The sequence below is a fragment of the Salvelinus fontinalis genome, chromosome 28, assembly GCF_029448725.1.
Source record: "Salvelinus fontinalis isolate EN_2023a chromosome 28, ASM2944872v1, whole genome shotgun sequence".
NCBI lineage: Eukaryota > Metazoa > Chordata > Actinopteri > Salmoniformes > Salmonidae > Salvelinus > Salvelinus fontinalis.
This window is the reverse complement of record NC_074692.1, coordinates 22,782,899-22,806,046: the sequence shown is the minus strand read 5'-3', so window position 1 is coordinate 22,806,046 and position 23,148 is coordinate 22,782,899. Positions and strand designations below refer to the sequence as shown.

At 43.3% G+C, this 23,148-nt stretch overlaps 1 protein-coding gene across 5 annotated transcripts in view; it reads left to right on the top strand.

Moving 5' to 3' along the window:
- The window catches only part of tpcn1 (two pore segment channel 1), a 35,260-nt gene that overhangs the window by 10,301 nt on the left and 1,811 nt on the right, over positions 1-23,148 (top strand). For 3 of the 5 annotated variants that reach the window (XM_055887129.1, XM_055887134.1, XM_055887130.1), the window contains exons 3-26: positions 8,872-9,048; positions 9,148-9,261; positions 9,485-9,615; positions 9,711-9,799; positions 10,005-10,039; positions 10,163-10,221; positions 12,164-12,263; positions 12,342-12,458; positions 12,581-12,705; positions 12,801-12,849; positions 16,141-16,204; positions 16,314-16,358; positions 16,463-16,519; positions 16,821-16,874; positions 16,993-17,065; positions 17,175-17,282; positions 17,408-17,479; positions 17,579-17,668; positions 19,019-19,134; positions 20,023-20,069; positions 20,204-20,272; positions 21,945-22,041; positions 22,662-22,801; positions 22,886-22,966. In XM_055887129.1, coding sequence (XP_055743104.1) covers positions 8,872-9,048; positions 9,148-9,261; positions 9,485-9,615; positions 9,711-9,799; positions 10,005-10,039; positions 10,163-10,221; positions 12,164-12,263; positions 12,342-12,458; positions 12,581-12,705; positions 12,801-12,849; positions 16,141-16,204; positions 16,314-16,358; positions 16,463-16,519; positions 16,821-16,874; positions 16,993-17,065; positions 17,175-17,282; positions 17,408-17,479; positions 17,579-17,668; positions 19,019-19,134; positions 20,023-20,069; positions 20,204-20,272; positions 21,945-22,041; positions 22,662-22,801; positions 22,886-22,966 — 2,109 coding nt within the window. Of the gene's footprint in view, positions 1-8,871; positions 9,049-9,147; positions 9,262-9,484; positions 9,616-9,710; positions 9,800-10,004; positions 10,040-10,162; positions 10,222-12,163; positions 12,264-12,341; positions 12,459-12,580; positions 12,706-12,800; positions 12,850-16,140; positions 16,205-16,313; positions 16,359-16,462; positions 16,520-16,820; positions 16,875-16,992; positions 17,066-17,174; positions 17,283-17,407; positions 17,480-17,578; positions 17,669-19,018; positions 19,135-19,404; positions 19,993-20,022; positions 20,070-20,203; positions 20,273-21,944; positions 22,042-22,440; positions 22,515-22,661; positions 22,802-22,885; positions 22,967-23,148 lie in introns of those variants that run through there. The other 2 variants (XM_055887131.1, XM_055887132.1) reach the window with 2 other exon arrangements.

The window sequence follows — 23,148 nt, the reverse complement described above, 5'->3', positions numbered from 1 at the left end:
AGGAGTCTGGAAGGGCATCAAGGAATTTTTGTGTTGTCTGAGAATTTATAGCACGACTTTTGATGCTCCTTGGTTGGGGTCTGAGCAGATTATTTGTTGCGATTGCAAACGTAATAAAATGGTGGTCCGATAGTCCAGGATTATGTGGAAAAACATTAAGATCTACAACATTTATTCCATGGGACAAAACTAGGTCCAGAGTATGACTGTGGCAGTGAGTAGGTCCAGAGACATGTTGGACAAAACCCACTGAGTCTGATGGCTCCGAAAGACTTTTGGAGTGGGTCTGTGGACTTCTCCATGTGAATATTAAAATCACCAAAAATTAGAATATGATCTGCTATGACTACAAGGTCTGATAGGAATTCAGGAAACTCAGAGAGGAACGCTGTATATGGCCCAGGAGGCCTGTAAACAGTAGCTATAAAAAGTGATTGAGTAGGCTGCATAGATTTCATGACTAGAAGCTCAAAAGACGAAAACGCCATTTTTTTTTTTGTAAATTGAAATTTGCTATCGTAGATGTTAGCAACACCTCCGCCTTTGCGGGATGCACGGGGGATATGGTCACTAGTGTAACCAGGAGGTGAGGCCTCATTTAACACAGTAAATTCATCAGGCTTAAGCCATGTTTCAGTCAGGCCAATCACATCAAGATTATGATCAGTGATTAGTTCATTGACTATGACTGCCTTTGAAGTGAGGGATCTAACATTAAGTAACCCTATTTTGAGATGTGAGGTATCACGATCTCTTTCAATAATGGCAGGAATGGAGGAGGTCTTTATCCTAATAAGATTGCTAAGGCGAACACCGCCATGTTTAGTTTTGCCCAACCTAGGTCGAGGCACAGACACAGTCTCAATGGGTATGGCTGAGCTGACTACACTGACTGTGCTATTGGCAGACTCCACTAAGCTGGCAGGTTGGCTAACAGCCTGCTGCCTGGCCTGCACCCTATTTCATTGTGGGGCTAAAGGAGTTAGAGCCCTATCTATGTTGGTAGATAAGATGAGAGCACCCCTCCAGGTAGGATGGAGTCCGTCACTCCTTAGCAGGTCAGGCTTGGTCCTGTTTGTGGGTGAGTCCCAGAAAGAGGGCCAATTATCTACAAATTCTATCTTTTGGGAGGGGCAGAAAACAGTTTTCAACCAGCGATTGAGTGCTGAGACTCTGCTGTAGAGCTCGTCACTCCCCCTAACTGGGAGGGGACCAGAGACAATTACTCGATGCCGACATCTTTCTAGCTGATTTACACGCTGAAGCTATGTTGCACTTGGTGACCTCTGACTGTTTCATCCTAACATCGTTGGTGCCGACGTGGATAACAATATCTCTATACTCTCTACACTCGCCAGATTTAGCTTTAGCCAGCACCATCTTAAGATTAGCCTTAACGTCGGTAGCCCTGCCCCCTGGTAAACAGTGTATGATCGCTGGGTGATTCGTTTTAAGTCTAATACTGCGGGTAATGGAGTCGCCAATGACTAGGGTTTTCAATTTGTCAGAGCTAACGGTGGGAGCCTTCGGCGTCTCAGACCCCGTAACGGGAGGAGTAGAGACAAGAGAAGACTCAGACTCAGACTCCGACTCGCTACATAATGGGGAAAACCGGTTGAAAGTTTCTGTCGGCTGAATGAGCGACACCGGTTGAGCATTCCAACAGCATTTCCCTCCAGAAGCCATGAGAAAGTTGTCCGGCTGCGGGGACTGTGCGGGGGGATTTATACTAACGTTACTATCTGTACTTACTGGTGGCACAGACGCTGTTTCTTCCTTTCCTACACTGAAATTACCCTTGCCTAACGATTGCGTCTGAAGCTGGGCTTGCAGCACAGCTATTTTCGCCGTAAGGCGATCGTTCTCCTGTATATTATGAGTACAGCGACTGCAATTAGAAGACATCATGTTAATGTTACTACTTAGCTTCGGCTGTTGAAGGTGTTGACGAACCATGTCCAGATAAAGCGTCCGGAGTGAAAAAGTTGAATGAGGGAAAAAAGTTGCGATGGAAAAACTAAAAATATAAACGGTAATTAAAAACAGAAACAAAACAAAAAACGTAAAGTTGTCAGCTAGCAAAGTAAAGTAAAGTTGGCAGCAAAACGCACAGCAACAAAACGCACAGCAACACGTCTGCAGATTCAACAGCTGCACACACTGTAGCATCTACAACACGAATCTAGTGAGCACTACCTGCACTATAACGGTGACAAACACTGCCTACCAATGGCCTACATAAAGCTGTCCCAGCATCAGTCCCAACATCTTCTCACTGCTACACCAGGCTATCAGCGGAGCCTTGTCTGGCAGCGAAACAGTTAATTCAGCCTCATTTACTGCCTTTTAAAAAAACACAGCTGATATGACTGACTTGCTTCAACGAATGTGGTTTCTAATGACAATTGTGATGTACAAACTATGGCATAAGGGAACAAGCGGATAAATAGACCAAATTATTAGGGTGAGGTACATGGGCTACTAACAGCTTATTACACAACATACACTTATTATTACTTTCTTAGCTACAGTATACATATCTCCCTGTTACATGTTACATCATTTATGCAGCAGCATACAATACATTTTGGACTCACCTTGTTGTGCTGTGCTCACTTGAACAGGAGGGTGGCGCGGCAGTCTTTTTCATGGGCAAATTTTATCATCAATGTCTGTCATTCTCTTTATTTATGGTGCTTTCAAAACAACTGGGAACAAATCATGATGACTTCATTGATCTTCAGGTCGTAGCTCTAGGAAGAGGCCGGATTTACAATTCAGAATTGGATGGATTTACAATTCAGAATTGGATGACCGTTCAAAACGTATTTTCCCAGTCAGAGCTTGTTTATTCCTGACTTCCAAGTTGTCTTGAGTAGGGATGCACCGATAAGACATTTTTGGGCCGATACCGCTATTTTAAATTCTAGCTGCCTTTTTAAGCGTTCTAGTGCAGCTAAATACACTGCTCAAAAAAATAAAGGGAACACTTAAACAACACAATGTAACTCCAAGTCAATCACGCTTCTGTGAAATCAAACTGTCCACTCAGGAAGCAACACTGATTGACAATAAATTTCACATGCTGTTGTGCAAATGGAATAGACAAAAGGTGGAAATTATAGGCAATTAGTAAGACACCCCCAAAAAAGGAATGGTTCTGCAGGTGGTGACCACACACCACTTCTCAGTTCCTATGCTTCCTGGCTGATGTTTTGGTCACTTTTGAATACTGGCGGTGCTTTCACTCTAGTGGTAGCATGAGACGGAGTCTACAACCCACACAAGTGGCTCAGATAGTGCAGTTCATCCAGGATGGCACATCAATGCGAGCTGTGGCAAAAAGGTTTGTTGTGTCTGTCAGCGTAGTGTCCAGAGCATGGAGGCGCTACCAGGAGACAGGCCAGTACATCAGGAGACGTGGAGGAGGCCGTAGGAGGGCAACAACCCAGCAGCAGGACCGCTACCTCCGCCTTTGTGCAAGGAGGTGCACTGCCAGAGCCCTGCAAAATGACCTCCAGCAGGCCACAAATGTGCATGTGTCAGCATATGGTCTCACAAGGGGTCTGAGGATCTCATCTCGGTACCTAATGGCAGTCAGGCTACCTCTGGCGAGCACATGGAGGGCTGTGCGGCCCCACAAAGAAATGCCACCCCACACCATGACTGACCCACCGCCAAACCGGTCATGCTGGAGGATGTTGCAGGCAGCAGAACGTTCTCCACGGCGTCTCCAGACTCTGTCACGTCTGTCACATGTGCTCATGTGCTCAGTGTGAACCTGCTTTCATCTGTGAAGAGCACAGGGCGCCAGTGGCGAATTTGCCAATCTTGGTGTTCTCTGGCAAATGCCAAACGTCCTGCACGGTGTTGGGCTGTAAGCACAACCCCCACCTGTGGACGTCGGGCCCTCATACCACCCTCATGGAGTCTGTTTCTGACCGTTTGAGCAGACACATGCACATTTGTGGCCTGCTGGAGGTCATTTTGCAGGGCTCTGGCAGTGCACCTCCTTGCACAAAGGCGGAGGTAGCGGTCCTGCTGCTGGGTTGTTGCCCTCCTACGGCCTCCTCCACGTCTCCTGATGTACTGGCCTGTCTCCTGGTAGCGGCTCCATGCTCTGGACACTACGCTGACAGACACAACAACATTTTTGCCACAGCTCGCATTGATGTGCCATCCTGGATGAACTGCACTACCTGAGCCACTTGTATGGGTTGTAGACTCCGTCTCATGCTACCACTAGAGTGAAAGCACCGCCAGCATTCAAAAGTGACCAAAACATCAGCCAGGAAGCATAGGAACTGAGAAGTGGTGTGTGGTCACCACCTGCAGAACCATTCCTTTTTTGGGGGTGTCTTACTAATTGCCTATAATTTCCACCTTTTTTCTATTCCATTTGCACAACAGCATGTGAAATTTATTGTCAATCAGTGTTGCTTCCTAAGTGGACAGTTTTATTTCACAGAAGTGTGATTGACTTAGAGTTACATTGTGTTGTTTAACTGTTCCCTTTATTTTTTTGAGCAGTGTAGTTAACACACACACACGTGGATGCAGTGGTCTAAGGCACTGTATCTCAGTGCAAGAGGCGTCACTACAGTTCCTGGTTCGAATCCAGTCTGTATCACATCCGGTCGTGATTGGGAGTCCCATAGGGTGGCAAACAATTGGCCCAGTGTCGTCCGGGTTCGTCCGGGGTACGTCGTCATTGTAAATAGGAATTTGTTCTTAACTGACTTGCCTAGTTAAATAAAGGTTACACACACACCACATTGACCAACAAGTTATTTTCTTGGCTTATCCGTATGTCCCCATTACCAGTAAAACATAACCAAAACCTATTTCTTTCACTTACTCGCTGTGCTGTCTCGTTGTTCATTTGTTCAGTCGTTTCATTCAACCAGGATTTCATCATACATGTCAAGCAGTGAAGTTTCAGCTCTGTCTGTCCGTGGCCTCGTCCTCGGTGCGCACTGTCACTGTGTCAATTTCCATCTTGTCCAGCTGTGTATGAAACATTTCACGTAAACCCTGTTTCTTGTCTGCATCGAAGTAGCGGTCCTTGTACCTAACATCGAGCATGGTGGCAACACAGTAAAGAGGCTGAGAGAATACCACCGAATCGTTTGTTCACAGCCTTGAGTACTTTTGTAAGTTTTAATGCGTTTCAATGCCATCACAGAGGGTATCACGTCTGCTGCAGACGCAGTTGATTAGCTTATTTCTCGATTCAGTTTGCGAGTTTCAAACATGTTCTCAAATGCCATGAAATGGCAGCAGTGGTATGAGAACCAGCACATTATTGAACATGCAATACAGCTTTCCTCTATTGCAATGTAACTCTATGGCAGCACCCGAGGGGCTAGAATTTTCCAGCTCTCCCATTAGACTTGGCGGTGACGTGGTGTTCCCATGACTGACAGAACACTGAGCCAATCACGGCGCAACGCTCCATATTTTCTGCTGGCTTCACTGAGCTAGGCTGAAACACCTGCATTTTGGAGCTGCCTTACTGAAGAAAATAAAAAAGAGACCATGTTTGTATGCTGCTTGATTTTATATATATATATGATTTTATTTTAACTCAATTTTATATATATATATCAGTGGGGCAAAAAAGTATTTAGTCAGCCACCAATTGTGCAAGTTCTCCCACTTAAAAAGATGAGAGGCCTGTAATTTTCATCATAGGTACACTTCAACTATGACAGACAAAATGAGAAAAATGGTGGAAAATAAGTATTTGGGCAATAACAAAAGTTTATCTCAATACTTTGTTATATACCCTTTGTTGGCAATGACAGAGGTCAAATGTTTTCTGTAAGTCTTCACAAGGTTTTCACACACTGTTGCTGGTATTTTGGCCCATTCCTCCATGCAGATCTCCTCTAGAGCAGTAATGTTTTGGGGCTGTTGCTGGGCAACACGGACTTTCAACTCCCTCCAAAGATTTTCTATGGGGTTGAGATCTGGAGACTGGCTAGGCCACTCCAGGACCTTGAAATGCTTCTTACGAAGCCACTCCTTCATTGCCCGGGCAGTGTGTTTGGGATCATTGTCATGCTGAAAGACCCAGCCACGTTTCATCTTCAATGCCCTTGTTGATGGAAGGAGGTTTTCACTCAAAATCTCACGATACATGGCCCCATTCATTCTTTCCTTTACACGGATCAGTCGTCCTGGTCCCTTTGCAGAAAAACACCCCCAAAGCATGATGTTTCCACCCCCATGCTTCACAGTAGGTATGGTGTTCTTTGGATGCAACTCAGCATTCTTTGTCCTCCAAACATGACGAGTTGAGTTTTTACCAAAACATTATATTTTGGTTTCATCTGACCATATGACATTCTCCCAATCTTCTTCTGGATCATCCAAATGCTCTCTAGCAAACTTCAGACGGGCCTGGACATGTACTGGCTTAAGCAGGGGGACACGTCTGGCACTGCAGGATTTGAGTCCCTGGCGGCGTAGTGTGTTACTGATGGTAGGCTTTGTTACTTTGGTCCCAGCTCTCTGCAGGTCATTCACTAGGTCCCCCCGTGTGGGATTTTTGCTCACCGTTCTTGTGATCATTTTGACCCCACGGGGTGAGATCTCGCGTGGAGCCCCAAATCAAGGAAGATTATCAGTGGTCTTGTATGTCTTTCATTTCCTAATAATTGCTCCCACAGTTGATTTCTTCAAACCAAACCAAGCTGCTTACCTTACCAGAACTTAATATTTGGTACAGAAACCTTTGTTTGCAATTACAGAGATCATACGTTTCCTGTAGTTCTTGACCAGGTTTGCACACACTGCAGCAGGGATTTTGGCCCACTCCTCCATACAGACCTGCTCCAGATCCTTCAGGTTTCGGGGCTGTCGCTCGGCAATACGGACTTATAGCTCCCTCCAAAGATGTTCTATTGGGTTCAGGTCTGGAGACTGGCTAGGCCACTCCAGGACCTTGAGATGCTTCTTACGGAGCCACTCCTTAGTTGACCTGGCTGTGTGTTTCGGGTCGTTGTCATGCTGGAAGACCCAGACACGACCCATCTTCAATGCTCTTACTGAGGGAAGGAGGTTGTTGGCCAAGATCTCGCGATACATGGCCCCATCCATCCTCCCCTCAATACGGTGCAGTCGTCCTGTCCCCTTTGCAGAAAAGCATCCCCAAAGAATGATGTTTCCACCTCCATGCTTCACGGTTGGGATGGTGTTCTTGGGGTTGTACTCATCCTTCTTCTTCCTCCAAACACGGCGAGTGGAGTTTAGACCAAAAAGTACTATTTTTGTCTCATCAGACCACATGACCTTCTCCCGTTCCTCCTCTGGATCATCCAGATGGTCATTGGCAAACTTCAGACGGGCCTGGACATGCGCTGGCTTGAGCAGGGGGACCTTGCGTGTGCTGCAGGATTTTAGTCCATGACGGCGTAGTGTGTTACTAATGGTTTTCTTTGAGACTGTGGTCCCAACTCTCTTCAGGTCATTGACCAGGTCCTGCCGTGTAGTTCTGGGCTGATCCCTCACCTTCCTTATGATCATTGATGCCCCGCGATGTGAGATCTTGCATGGAGCCCCAGACCGAGGGTGATTGACCGTCATCTTGAACTTTTTCAATTTTCTAATAATTGCGCCAACAGTTGTTGCCTTCTCACCAAGCTGCTTGCCTATCGTCCTGTAGCCCATCCCAGCCTTGTGCAGGTCTACAATTTTATCCCTGATGTCCTTACACAGCTCTCTGGTCTTGGCCATTGTGGAGAGGTTGGAGTCTGTTTGATTGAGTGTGTGGACAGGTGTCTTTTATACAGGTAACGAGTTCAAACAGGTGCAGTTAATACAGGTAATGAGTGGAGAACATGAGGGCTTCTTAAAGAAAAACTAACAGGTCTGTGAGAGCCGGAATTCTTACTGGTTGGTAGGTGATCAAATACTTATGTCATGCAATAAAATGCAAATGAATTACTTAATCATACAATGTGATTTTCTGGATTTTTGTTTAAGATTCCGTCTCTCACAGTTGAAGTGTACCTATGATTAAAAATGACAGACCTCTACATGCTTTGTAAGTAGGAAAGCCTGCAAAATCGGCAGTGTATCAAATACTTGTTCTCCCCACTGTGTGTGTGTGTGTGTGTATATATATATATATATATGATATGTGACACGTATTAATTCCAAAATAACATGCAAAACAGGCAAGCCCCCCAAAAAACTGGGAACTTGAAAAAAAACAGGGTCGAATCATGATGACATCATTGATCTTCAGGTCGTAGCTCTAGAAAGAGGCCGGATTTACAATTCAGAGTTGGATGAGCTCGTTTATTCCCGACTTCCCAGTTAACTTGACTTCAGTGAGTTCAAGACTTCGCAGTTCCGAGTTAACAACACCTGCATTTTAGAGCTGCCTTTATTGAAGAAAACAAAAAAAGAGACCATGTTTGTATGTGGCTTTATTAACTCAATGACATTTATTATGTTATTTTTTACATTGTTTGCAAACTGATATGTGACACGTATTAATGCCAAAATAACATGCAAAACAGGCAAGCCACCCAACAACAAAAAATATTTATATTTTGTATTTATTGCAAAAAATGTAGGCCTAAAAACAGGTGTAACTCTGCCCTACACTGCCTCTAACTACCTTAGAGGCAGTGTAGGGCAGGTGGCTGACTGTAAGAAAGCCTAGCTATGGAGGGACTAATCAGCATCATGTGACAGATAGATCATGTGAGTTTAAGTGCTAAACGTTGTACCTTTTTTTAGTAGCTACAGGTATAGCTCAGGTGAATGGTAGAGAGCTGTAGAACAAATATATCATATTTTCACACTTATGTTATCAAACAAAATTCAGATGTACATTTGTGTGTGTGTGGTCAATAGGAAGGAGAGAACAATGATAAGTTCTTTACACACCCTCGGAACCCCAAGGCGCTGGCAGCGTACCTATTTGCTCACAACCACCTGTTCTACATGATGGAGCTGCTAACAGGACTCCTACTGATGGTCCTGTCACTCTGTGAGGCTCCCGCTGTACCATCACTACGCTTGGATGTTTACGTGCGTACACACATACTACCACTGACACACACTGACACAGGTCTACATCACTCTGGAGCTGCTGGGTTAGAGGTTAAAGGTTGTATTTTGTTTCTGTAGGTCCATGCCACTCTGGAGTTACTGGCTCTGGTTATGGTGGCGTTTGAACTCTGTATGAAGCTGCGCTGGCTCGGCTTCCACACATTCATCAGACACAAGAGGACCATGGTGAAGGTAAATGCCTATCTGCATAGAAGTGAAACTCCAGTCCCAAAAATTGGAACATCCCTATCGTATAGATTACAAATAAGAATGGTCCCAGAGCAGTGCCCTGAGGGACCCCTTGTGACCTTTTTTTACTCACAAGAGTGACAAACTCTCGCCTGTCAGTTGGTTTAATTTTTTTTTGTAGTTTCACCATTTTATATGTCTGATACCTGGTCTGTTCTGTGTGTAGACGTGTGTGTTGCTGCTCCAGTTTGTGGAGGCCATAGTGGTTCTGATCCGGCAGACGTCGCACCTGCGTGTGACCAGAGCTCTCAGACCCATATTCCTGGTGGATTGCAGATACTGTGGTGCCGTGCGAAGGTATACACACACATTTCTTTTTACTAAGTCACTGAGAAATGTTGTTTGCAAAGCGTGAATAACTGTTGTGTGTTGTCATCCTCTTGTCCAATCAGAAACCTGCGTCAAATTTTCCAGTCCCTTCCCCCTTTTATAGACATCCTGCTGCTGCTGCTCTTCTTTATGGTCATATTTGCCATCCTGGGTGAGACACACACACACACCATTTTGTATGTTCTTCAAGGTTGATAACGACATTGATCCTAGATGAAAATCCTTGATGAGTCTCCAAAAACAGTGCACAATTGAACAGTGGAAATTAAATTATTTATATAAACAACCTCAAAATGAATATAATCCATTCTGTTCTATTGTGCCTGTGTGAGTATGGCTCTGTTCTCTCTCTACAGGCTTCTGTCTGTTCTCCCCTAATACTTCTGATCCAGTGAGTGAAAATGACATTTGCTGTATGTTGTGCCTCTGTAGAGGACTGCTAGTCTTGTGCTAACTGGAGTGGTCTATCTTATACTGGTCTCATACCGTTTTGTCTGGTGTTCTTTCTCATCAGTACTTCAACACTCTGGAGAACAGCATCGTGAGTCTTTTTGTGCTCGTGACCACCGCAAAGTAAGGCTCTGATACCACACACACACACACACACCAACTCCTGCTTTACACATCAGTCTGTATAATAGTCTGATGTTTCATACTCTGTGACTGTTTTGATTGTATTACTCTCTAAAGACAGTATATTGCCTGATGCAGTGTTTCTGCTGCATTCATTTAGCTGTGGCGCTGCGCCACGGCAAAACAATTGCCACCACTGCAAAAAAGAACAGTTTAACATCATAGTATTTCTACCAAAGAAACTTTCAGTAAAGGTTTGTTATGCGCATTTGCTTTTCCTCAGTAAATAGATATGTCTGGGTACAACATCATTCTAAAGGTTATTTAGCTGTTTGCTTTTGGCCACTGTGGCAGCTAAACCTGCCTGCGTGCGAAACACAGGTCACCGTCCTGCAAACAGCACGCTAGTCACTGGAGAGACCTGCGGCTCGAAACACAGGTCACTTGAATCACTTCAGAGTGCACCGCCTTCAGTCGGAGAGAAGCGCGCCATATTAGGAACTCCGTCATCCTCAGATCTCACCCCTCACTTACTCAAGTCTCACCCCTCCTCAAGCCTCACCCTCCGCTAGTCAAATATCGGTGTCAAGTACCAGTGGCGTATCACAGTTTTGCAATTTTAAAGCTAATTTCATGTTATTCTACCATGAGGCTGAGAGAACGTTTAATTTCCAGCTAATTTCCATTTTGCTATGGTTTATGACATGTTCACATGCTATCTGGGCCCCCAACCAAATATAAATACACTGGACTGCAGCTCCAGTTGTCAGAAAAGGGAGAGAGTAGTCTATTGGGTAGGGCAGGTAGTGTACTGTCTAATTCAAATTGTTATTCATTTTGGAATACAATGCCCCCCCACTGCTACTAACAATGGCCTGATGATACTGTATTACCAAAAACAATACACTGTGAATAAATGCAGAAACTGCTTCTCCAATAGAAATCCCCAATCAGACTTGTAGGGAATGTCATGGTGACATTAGCTAGCTTAGCTCATGCACAGAAACAAGTCAGTGGGTCTTACGGTCGTGCCGCGTCGAACTGCACATTTGCAGGCCGTTAAATGAAAGGCACTCCTTCAATATAAAGTTGTTTTTGACAAAAATAAAAACGTTTCAGTTAGTCACTTTCACAAGGTTGTAGTAATGACAGGTTCAGCTACTTAAAACATTGTCTCAAATCTGTTTTGCCTTTTAGAATTAGATAAAATTAACAAGGACACTTTTTTTCACTTCTCCCATTAACTTGCCAAATCCCGGTCTCGTCTGTCGAGCCTGCTTCACAACGTGTTTCACGGAAGTATCGCGATGTTGCGCCTCTGGGTTTGAAAACTCCATGGTATTACTTTCTCAAGACAGAATGGTGCCTGTTGAGATTGTATTACACTCTAAGTATTGTGCCTGTTGGGATTGTGTTACTCTCTCAAGACAGCATAGTGACTGATGAGGTTGTATTACTCTCTCAAGACAGCATAGTGACTGATGAGGTTGTATTGCTCTCTCAAGACAGCATAGTGACTGATGAGGTTGTATTGCTCTCTCAAGACAGCATAGTGACTGATGAGGTTGTATTGCTCTCTCAAGACAGCATAGTGCCTGATGAGGTTGTATTACTCTCTCAAGACAGCATAGTGCCTGATGAGGTTGTATTACTCTCTCAAGACAGCATAGTGACTGATGAGGTTGTATTACTCTCTCAAGACAGCATAGTGACTGATGAGGTTGTATTGCTCTCTCAAGACAGCATAGTGATTGATGAGGTTGTATTGCTCTCTCAAGACAGCATAGTGACTGATGAGGTTGTATTACTCTCTCAAGACAGCATAGTGACTGATGAGGTTGTATTGCTCTCTCAAGACAGCATAGTGACTGATGAGGTTGTATTGCTCTCTCAAGACAATATAGAGCCTTATGAGACTTCTGGTGTGTCCTGTTTCCTCTAGCTTCCCAGATGTGATGATGCCAGCGTACTCTCGCAATCGCTGGTCCTGTGTCTTCTTCATCGTCTACCTCTCCATAGAACTTTACTTCATCATGAACTTGGTATACACACACACAGACACAATATGTTGTTTCCCCCCTGTGCACTCTATGGCCATGGTATAACACTGTGTGTTGCAGCTCCTGGCGGTGGTGTTCGATACGTTTAACGGTGTTGAGAAGATGAAGTTTAAATCTCTGCTGCTTCACAAACGCTCCGCTATCGACCATGCCTTCCAACTTCTGGTCAGCAGACAGGTACACACACACACACACACACACACACACACACACACACGTTTAGCCCCCACCTAAAGTGTCTGTAAGCTGTTGTAACTTATGTATAACTGTTGTATTTCGTGTGTGTGTTGTCTCCCCAGAGGCCAATGGGTGTGTCTCTGAAGCAGTTCGATGGTCTGATGCGTTTCTACAGACCTCGTATGTCATCCAGAGACCGCTTCCTCACATACAAGGCCCTCAACACTGCAGGAGCACCCATGCTCAGGTAACACACATACACTCATGCAGCCATCACAAGCAAACACCCACATACTGTAAGTGTTGTTGTTTTAAAGAAGTCTTTGTGGTGTTCTGTTGCAGCCTGGATGACTTTTATAAGTTCTATGAAGTCATCGGTCTCAAATGGAAGGTAAGCCTAACATACTGTTGTGACGTGGTTACTATTAATCTGATGACTGTTATTTATCTTATCAACTAACTGTTTAAATGTTACTCAATTAAATGTAATAATGTAACAATGAACTCATTCGAAATTTGGGGCACCATGGGAAGAGTTACCATCTCCCGAATTAAACTTGAAAGATATATAGATATCTCTTACATCAATAACAGTCACTTATTAATCATTACCTCATATCAGTCTCATTCTGAACGTCGTAGACCTCTTGAATCCGCAAGAACTCCAACATTTTCTGATTAAATCAATTGGTGTAGAACTGAATAATCATTTATTTACTAAATAAATAATAACACAGAATACACATACACACTTACATGAGATAAAAGTCCCTAGTGGACTGACAAGATATGATGGCTTGTTACACATATGGAGAGGGAGGGGTAGGTAAAGAGGGAGAGACAGAGAGACAACACTTGGATACATTTGGAACCTATGCTCAAAGGAATAGTAATACTTAGCACATGAACCACCGCTCATTCGGATAAGAAATGCAATGTATATATTTACGCGTACCGTAATTTCCGGACTATAAGCCGCTACTTTTTCCCACACTTTGAACCTCGCGGCTTATACAATGACGCGGCTAATTTATGGATTTTTCCCGCTTTCACAAGATTCATGCCGCCAAAAAACTGGGCAAATCGAGCGCGCTCAAACTTCCCATCATTCTGATTACGGTAGTCATTTTGTCACCATCATCATAGCATAGACACGGAGAAATGCATATGATGCAGCTTTCAAGTTGAAGGCGATCGATCTGGCTGTTGGAAAAGGAAATAGAGCTGCTGCACGGGAGCTTGGCCTTAATGAGTCGATGATAAGACGTTGGAAACAGCAGCGTGAGGAACTGACTCAGTGCAAAAAGACAACAAAAGCTTTCAGATGGAAGAAAAGCAGATGGCCCGAACTAGAAAATGAGCTTGAAGACTGGGTCTACACACAGAGAGCAGACGGCCGAGGTGTTTCAACTGTGCAGATCCGACTGAAAGCCAAAACAATCGCCACCGCAATGAAGTTTGAGGATTTTAGAGGTGGACCATCGTGGTGTCTAAGATTTATGAGACGTAAAGGCCTGTCCATCAGGGTACGGACGAGTCTGTGTCAGCAGCTCCCTCCCGACTACGAGGAAAAAGTTTCAAACTTCCGCAAATTCACTGATGCAAAGATAGCGGAGCATTCCATCGGCCCGCACGACATCATAAATATGGATGAAGTTCCTCTGACGTTTGACCTGCCTCTCACTCGGACTGTCAACAGGAAAGGCGAATCATCAGTCACGCTGAAAACAACTGGGCATGAAAAAACGCACTTCACCTGTGTTCTGAGCTGCACGGCATCGGGAGAAAAGCTTCCACCGGTGTTGATTTTCAAACGCATGACGATGCCAAAAGAAAAATTCCCGAGAGGAATTGTTGTGAAAGTCAACAAGAAAGGATGGATGACGGAAGGCCTAATGCATGAATGGCATACGGAGTGTTACGGCAAGCGACCGGGAGGATTCTTTCACAAGAACAAGGCATTGCTCGTGTTGGACAGCATGAGGGCCCACATAACAGATTCTGTGAAAGAAGCCATCAAGAGGACAAACTCAATTCCAGCTGTGATTCCTGGGGGCACAGCTCTTTGGTCTTGGCCATAGTGGAGTTTGGAGTGTGACTGTTTGAGGTTGTGGACAGGTGTCTTTTATACTGATAACAAGTTCAAACAGGTGCCATTAATACAGGTAACGAGTGGAGGACAGAGGAGCCTCTTAAAGAAGAAGTTACAGGTCTGTGAGAGACAGAAATCTTGCTTGTTTGTAGGTGACCAAATACTTATTTCCCACCATAATTTGCAAATAAATTCATTAAAAATCCTACAAAGTGATTTTCTGGATTTTTTTCTCTTCTCATTTTGTCTGTCATAGTTGAAGTGTACCTATGATGAAAATTACAGGCCTCTCTCATCTTTTTAAGTGGGAGAACTTGCACAATTGGTGGCTGACTAAATACTTTTTTGCCCCACTGTACCTTTGATCTTCATCAGAATGTACTCCCAGTTCCACAATATGTTTGTTTTGTTCGATAAAGTCCATAATTTATGTCCAAATACCTCCTTTTTGTTCGCGCGTTTAGTTCACAAATCCAAATTCATGAGGCGCAGGTACTTAGTCCAGACAAAGTCCAAAAAGTTATATTACAGTTCGTAGAAACATGTCAAACGATGTATAGAATCAATCTTTAGGAGGTTTTATCATAAATCTTCAATAATATTCCAACCGGACAATTCCTTTGTCTTTAGAAAGGAAAAGGAACGCAGCTAACTCACGGGCGCACGCCTGACTGAGCTCATGGCATTCTGCCAGACACCTGACTCAAACAGCTCTTATTCTCTCCCCCTTCACAGTAGAAGCCTGAAATGAGATTCTAAAGACTGTTGACATCTAGTGGAAGCCTTAGGAAGTGCAAATTACACTGTACATTGGATAGGCAAAGACTTTAACCTACAAACCTCAGATTTCCCACTTCCTGGTTGGATTTTTTCTCAGGTTTTTGCCTGCCATATGAGCTCTGTTATACTCACTGCCATCATTCAAACAGTTTTAGAAACTTCTGAGTGTTTTCTATCCAAATACACTAATAATATGCATATCTTAGCTTCTGGGCCTGAGTAGCAGGCAGTTTACTCTGGGCAACTTATTCATCCAAGCTACTCAATACTGCCCCCCAGCCATAAGAAGTTAACCAAAATACTCTCATACTTAATCATATATTTTATACATTTAGATGTAAACTTCACAAATACAATGCGTACCCTTTCCGAGTTACAGTTATTTTGTTATACCATCCTTAATGACATCGCAAAATAATTAACATTATGACATGATTATTCTTTAGATCCCCACTAACCATTCTTAACATTCCTATCTTATAAATATTGTTCCCATTTTCACTTTCTGGACAAAAAGGTTTTGGCGGCCAAAGTCTCTTTACACAAAGCACATTCTTTTCCCAATACTGCAGGGCAGGAAAGACCCTTTTGCGGCATACAATTTATGACCGGGTGTTAAGGTTTCAAAACCGGCACCTCTCCCGCCCCTGGCTATCTGTCAGCCATTTGCCAAGCTGATCTGGAACCTTTGATCCTCACCCAGGAGAGAGTCATAACACACACACACAATTATCCCATTTCTCTGTGTGGATACCTGTACCTGTATACACACCTCTCTGTGGCGTCTGTGTGTGTTATTGTACTCTGTAGGCACGGCGGAGCGGGGAACACTGGTTTGATGATCTTCCACACACTACTTTTCTTATCTTCAAAGGTGATTCTTATTTTTCCCTTATATCTTCCATCCATCCATCTAATGCTATGTTCCTCTTATCTGGGGTGACTATGACTGACTGACCTCCTTCTGTTTATGTTTCTAACAGGCATCAATCTGCTGGTCAAGTCTAAAGCCTTCCAGTATACCATGTGTAAGTGGACATCCATTATTAGTAGTTTATAGTACTATTATCTGTGTTGTCATCCTTGGACAAATCTTACTCTAGGACAGCCTAACTCTCCTCTCTCTCTCTAGATGTGGTGGTGGCCGTTAACGGAGTGTGGATCTTAGTAGAGACCTACATGTTGAATAGTAAGAGTCTTAGTAGAGACCTACATGTTGAACAGTACGAGTCTTAGTAGAGACCTACATGTTGAATAGTAAGAGTCTTAGTAGAGACCTACATGTTGAATAGTAAGAGTCTTGGTAGAGACCTACATGTTGAATAGTAAGAGTCTTGGTAGAGACCTACATGTTGAATAGTAACTAATCCTATTCCCAAACTATAAAGTACATTTAATGCAGATTCTCTTTTGAGAATGCTTTTTAGTTCAGGACTAGACTTAATCTGTAAAGTTGTTACTGATCTCTGTCCTGGCCCCTCCCCCTGCAGGTGGATTCTCCTGGTCCAGAATGGTTCCCTGGAGCTACATCGTCTTCCTCACGAGTAAGAACACTCTCTCTCACACACACACACACACACACACACACAGAGCCACCTCCTCTTTGTCACTAGTGAGAACACACATTTGTACTCCCCCCTCTCTCTCTTTCTCAATCTCTAGTCTATGGGGTGGAGGTGTTGTTGAAGATAACAGGCTTGGGGCCGTTGGCCTACTTCAGCTCTGGCTGGAACCTGTGAGTACCGACCATTAAACCCTAACACCTTACCCTCAACCATTAGCATGTCCACTGTGATTATCTAGTAGCCTAGTAGCCATCAGTGTCTCTGTGTTCGCCTCACCAGGTTTGACTTCTCTGTGACGGTGTTTGCCTTTCTGGGCTTGATTGCTCTGGCCTTCGACATGGAGCCCTTCTACTTCATTGTGGTGCTCAGACCGCTGCAGCTACTCAGGTGGATTACTATGACAACACACATATATGTTTTCAGGGGTATTTTGTTAGGTACATGTTATATGTAGATTTGATAAATATTGTATTGATCATCACGTAAGTGTGTGTGTGTGTTTTCTCTCTCAGGTTGTTTAAGATAAAGCAGAGGTATCGCAACGTGTTGGACACCATGTTTGAACTCTTCCCAAGGATGGCAAGGTGTAACGCCTTTACTTCCTGACCTCTGAACCATAACCCACTATATTTACATACAAGGCAGGTATGAGCCTTTTAATAAGAACCTTTGTGTGTTCTCAGTCTGGGGCTGACACTGATCATCTTCTACTACTCCTTTGCCATCGTGGGGATGGAGTTCTTCGCTGATGTAGTTTACCCTAACTGCTGCAAGTGAGTCACACTCTCCACACACCGACCTGTCAGTCTACCCTGACACGCTGTTCCAAGCAGAGCCTACCATAAACTATCAATTCTACAAAGGATATTGGAGCTCTAGTAATATGACTACAAGATGGCTCTCTTGGTTTACATGGGTTTCAGTTATGGTATTTCTCTTTCTAACTCTCTACTCTCTCTACTCTATTTCTCTCTCTACTCTATTTCTCTCTCTACTCTCTCTACTCTATTTCTCTCTACTCTATTTCTCTCTCTTCTCTCTCTCTACTCTATTTCTCTCTCTCTACTCTATTTCTCTCTCTCTCTACTCTATTTCTCTCTCTTCTCTCTCTACTCTTTCTCTCTACTCTATTTCTCTCTCTTCTCTCTCTCTCTACTCTATTTCTCTCTCTACTCTATTTCTCTCTCTACTCTATTTCTCTCTACTCTATTTCTCTCTAACTCTCATCTATTTCTCTCTCTACTCTATTTCTCTTTCTCTCTCTACTCTATTACTCTTTCTCTCTACTCTATTTCTCTCTAACTCTAATCTATTGCTCTCTCTCTACCTCTCTCTTTCTCTATTTCTCTCTCTCTCTCTACTCTATTTCTCTCTCTCTATTCTATTTTTCTCTCTCTCTACTCTATTTCTCTCTACTCTACTTCTCTCTCATTTCTCTCTACTCTACTTCTCTCTACTCTATTTCTCTCTCTCTCTCTACTCTATTTCTCTCTCTCTACTCTATTTCTCTCTCTCTACTCTATTTCTCTCTCTACTCTATTTCTCTCTCTCTACTCTATTTCTCTCTCTCTCTCTCTACTCTATTTTTCTCCCTACTCTATTTTTCTCTCTACTCTATTTTTCTCTCTCTACTCTATTTTTCTCTCTCTACTCTATTTTTCTCTCTCTACTCTATTTTTCTCTCTACTCTATTTTTCTCTCTACTCTATTTTTCTCTCTCTACTCTATTTTTCTCTCTCTACTCTATTTCTCTCTCTCTCTCTCTACTCTATTTTTCTCCCTACTCTATTTTTCTCTCTACTCTATTTTTCTCTCTACTCTATTTTTCTCTCTACTCTATTTTTCTCTCTCTACTCTATTTTTCTCTCTCTACTCTATTTTTCTCTCTCTACTCTATTTCTCTCTCTCTACTCTATTTCTCTCTCTCTCTCTCTACTCTATTTTTCTCTCTCTACTCTATTTTTCTCTCTCTACTCTATTTTTCTCTCTCTACTCTATTTTTCTCTCTCTACTCTATTTCTCTCTCTCTCTACTCTATTTCTCTCTTCTCTACTCCTATCTATTTTTCTCTCTCTCTACTCTATTCCTCTACTCTATGTCTCTCTCTCATACCCCCCTATCAGTACCAGTACAGTAGCAGATTCCTACAGGCAGATCAATGTAACCATAGGCAACCGGACGGTGCTGGACGAGGGCTACTACTATCTCAACAACTTCAACAATATCCTCAGCAGCTTTGGTAAACACATGCACACACAGTAGTCGATACTAGGCAGTTCCCTGTTATATATACTGAACAAAAATATAAACACAACATGCAACAATTTCAAAGATTTTACTGCGTTACAGTTCATATATGGAAACCCAATTGAAATAAATTCATTAGGCCCTAATCTATGGATTTCACATGACTGGGTAGGGGTGCAGCCATAGGTGGGCCTTGAAGGCCTTAGGCCCACCCACTTGGCAGCCAGGCCCAGCCAATCAGAATGTTTTTTTCCCCACAAAGGGGCTTTATTACAGACAGAGATACTCCTCAGATCCCCCCTCTCCCGTCAAGACGATCCCGCATTTGAAGAAGCCGGATGTAGAGGTCCTGGGCTGTAGTGGTTACATGTGGTCTGCGGATGGGAGGCCGGTTGGACATACTGCCAAATTCTCTAATACGAAGTTTGTAGAGAAATAACACTAATTTCTCTGGCAACAACTCTGGTGAACTTTCCTGCAGTCAGCATGACAATTGCACGCTCCCTCAAAACTTGAGACATCCGTGGCATTGTGTTGTGTGACGAACTGCACATTTTAGAGAGTCCTTTTATTGTCCCCAGAACAAGGTGCACCTGTGTAATGATCATGCTGTTTAATCAGCTTCTTGATATGCCACACCTGTCAGGTGGATGGATTATATTGGCAAAGGAGAAATGCTCACTAACAGGAATGTAAACAAATGTGTGCACAACATCTGAGCTAATGAAGCTTTTTGTGCGTTTGGAATAAAAACATAAAAAATTCAGTTCATGATACATGGGACCAACACTTTACCTATTGTGTTTTATATTTTTGTTCAGTGTAATAAAGTGCTAGGGATTGATTTGGAATTCAGGATCTCTCCCTCTCCTCTCTGCAGTGACTCTGTTTGAGCTGACTGTGGTAAACAACTGGTACATCACCATGGTAATACTCTGTTCATCCTCACAATAAATACTGCCTATCTGATTAAACCTCTGCTGCTGCCTGACTGTCAAGCTTGTCCATTGTTGTGATTGGTTGCTGAGGTTGATTGACAGCTGCTGTCCCCTACCCCACAGGAAGGAGTGACATCCATGACCACTCACTGGAGCCGCCTCTACTTCATGACCTTCTACATCGTCACCATGGTAAGACCGGTTTTGTCTGTGTGTGCACGTACATTACCGTTCAAGAGTTTGGGGTCACTTAGAAATGTCCTTGTTTGTGAAAGATAAGCCCAAAAAATTGTCAATTTTTAAAATAACATCTAATTGATCAGAAATACAGTGTAGACATTGTTAATGTTGTAAATGACTATTGTAGCTGGAAACGGCAGATTTTTAATGGAATATCTACATAGGCTTATAGAGGACCATTATCAGCAACCATCACTCCTGTGTTCCAATGGCACGTTGTGTTAGCTAATCAAAGTTAATCATTTTAAAAGGCTAATTGATCATTAGAAAACCCTTTTTCAATTATGTTAGCACAGCTGAAAACTACTGTTCTGATTAAAGAAGCAATAAAACTGGTCTTCTTTAGACTAGTTGAGTATCTGGAGCATCAGCATTTGTGGGTTCGATTACAGGCTCAAAAGGGCTAGGAACAAAGAGGTTTCTTCTGAAACTCGGCAGTCTATTCTTGTTCTCAGAAATGAAGGCTATTCCATGCGAGAAATTGCCAAGAAACAGAAGATCTCGTACAACAGTGTGTACTACTCCCTTCACAGAACAGCGCAAACTGGCTCTAACCAGAATAGAAAGAGGAGTGGGAGGCCCCGGTGCACAACTGAGCAAGAGGACAAGTACATTAGTGTCTAGTTTGAGAAACAGACGCCTCACAAGTCCTCAACTGGCAGCTTCATTAAATTGTACCCACAAGACACCAGTCTCAACGTCAACAGTGAAGAGGCAACTCCGGGATGCTGGCCTTCCAGACAGAGATTCCTCTGTCCAGTGTCTGTGTTCTTTTGCACATCTTAATCTTTTATGTTTATTGGCCAGTCTGAGATATGGCTTTTTCTTTGCAACTCTGCCTAGAAGGCCAGTATCCCAGAGTCGCCACTTCACTGTTGACATTGAGGCTGGTGTTTTGTCGGTACTTTTGAATGAAACTGCCAGTTGAGGACTTGAGAGGCGTCTGTTTCTCAAACTAGACACAAATGTACTTGTCCTCTTGCTCAGTTGTGCAACGGGGCCTCCCACTCCTCTTTCTATTCTGGTTAGAGCCAGTTTGCGCTGTTCTGTGAAGGGAGTGGTACACAGCGTTGTACGAGATGTTCAGTTTCTTGGCAATTTCTCGCATGGAATAGCCTTCATTTCTGAGAACAAGAATAGACTGCCGAGTTTCAGAAGAAAGTGCTTTGTTTCTGTCCATTTTGAGCCTGTAATCAAACCCACAAATGCTGATGCTCCAGATACTCAACTAGTCTAAAGAAGGCCAGTTTTATTGCTTCTTTAATCAGAACAGTAGTTTTCAGCTGTGCTAACATAATTGCAAAAGGGTTTTCTAATGATCAATTAGCCTTTTAAAATGAACTTGGATTAGCTAACACAATGTGTCATTGGAACACGAGTGATGGTTGCTGATAATGGGCCTATGTAGATATTCCATTAAAAATCTGCCGTTTCCAGCTACAATAGTCATTTACAACATTAACAATGTCTACACGGTTTTCTGATCCATTTGATGTTATTTTAATGGACAAAAATTGTGCTTTTCTTTCAAAAACAAGGACATTTCTATGTGACCCCAAAGTTTTGAACGGTAGTTTATGCGCGTGCAAGCGTGTGTATTAATTTCCCTCTGTCCTCTCTCTAGGTGGTGATGACCATCATCGTTGCCTTCATCCTGGATGCGTTTGTGTTCCGTATGAACTACAGCCGGAAGAACAAAGAACCACTGTTAGACCCTGAGGGTAAGTCTGTGTGTGCGCGAGTGAACGGTCAAAGTAAGATGAGAACGGTGTAGTGCTTGAAATGTGTGTGTAAAGATGGTGTGTTGTAGATGAGAACGGTATAGTGTTTGAAATGTGTGTGTGTAAAGATGGTGTGTTTGTGTGTTGTAGATGAGAACGGTATAGTGTTTGAGATGTGTGTTGTAGATGAGAACGGTATAGTGTTTGAGATGTGTGTTGTAAATGAGAACGGTATAGTGTTTGAAATGTGTGTGTGTAAAGATGGTGTGTTTGTGTGTTGTAGATGAGAACGGTATAGTGTTTGAGATGTGTGTTGTAGATGAGAACGGTATAGTGTTTGAGATGTGTGTTGTAGATGAGAACGGTATAGTGTTTGAGATGTGTGTTTGTGTGTTGTAGATGAGAATGGTATAGTGTTTGAGATGTGTGTTTGTGTGTTGTAGAAGAGAATGGTATAGTGTTTGAGATGTGTGTTTGTGTGTTGTAGATGAGAATGGTATAGTGTTTGAGATGTGTGTTTGTGTGTTGTAGATGAGAACAGGTATATTGTTTGAGATGTGTGTTTGTGTGTTGTAGATGAGAACGGTATAGTGTTTGAGATGTGTGTTTGTGTGTTGTAGATGAGAATGGTATAGTGTTTGAGGCAGATGTGAGTCGTGACGAGGCGTTGGCTACTCTGGAGCTTTATAAGAAGACGTGTCCTGGGCTCTCCTCACTTAACTCTCTACAGGGAGTACTGCTGGCCATGGACCGCAGTGGGGTGAGAACACACAGACCTACACTCACAATTGCACGCACACAAATCCCGTCCTACACTCTTACAAATATAGACGTGTGTGTGTAGAGCTCGTCTCTGGTGTATCTGGGTCGGAGGTCGCGGACCAAGAGTGACCTCAGCATGAAGATGTACGAGGAGGAGATTCAGGTGAGTCACATTGCCATGACAACCAGAACCCTGCAGACTGCTCCATCTTAGATGTCACTTTAAATGAGACTTGAGATGACTTGATCTAGCTGAAGACAGGATGTTGATCTTTCCTCACTGTCTAACCAATGGGATTATACATATGACTATATTTCTGACATGTCAGCTGTGACACTTTGTTT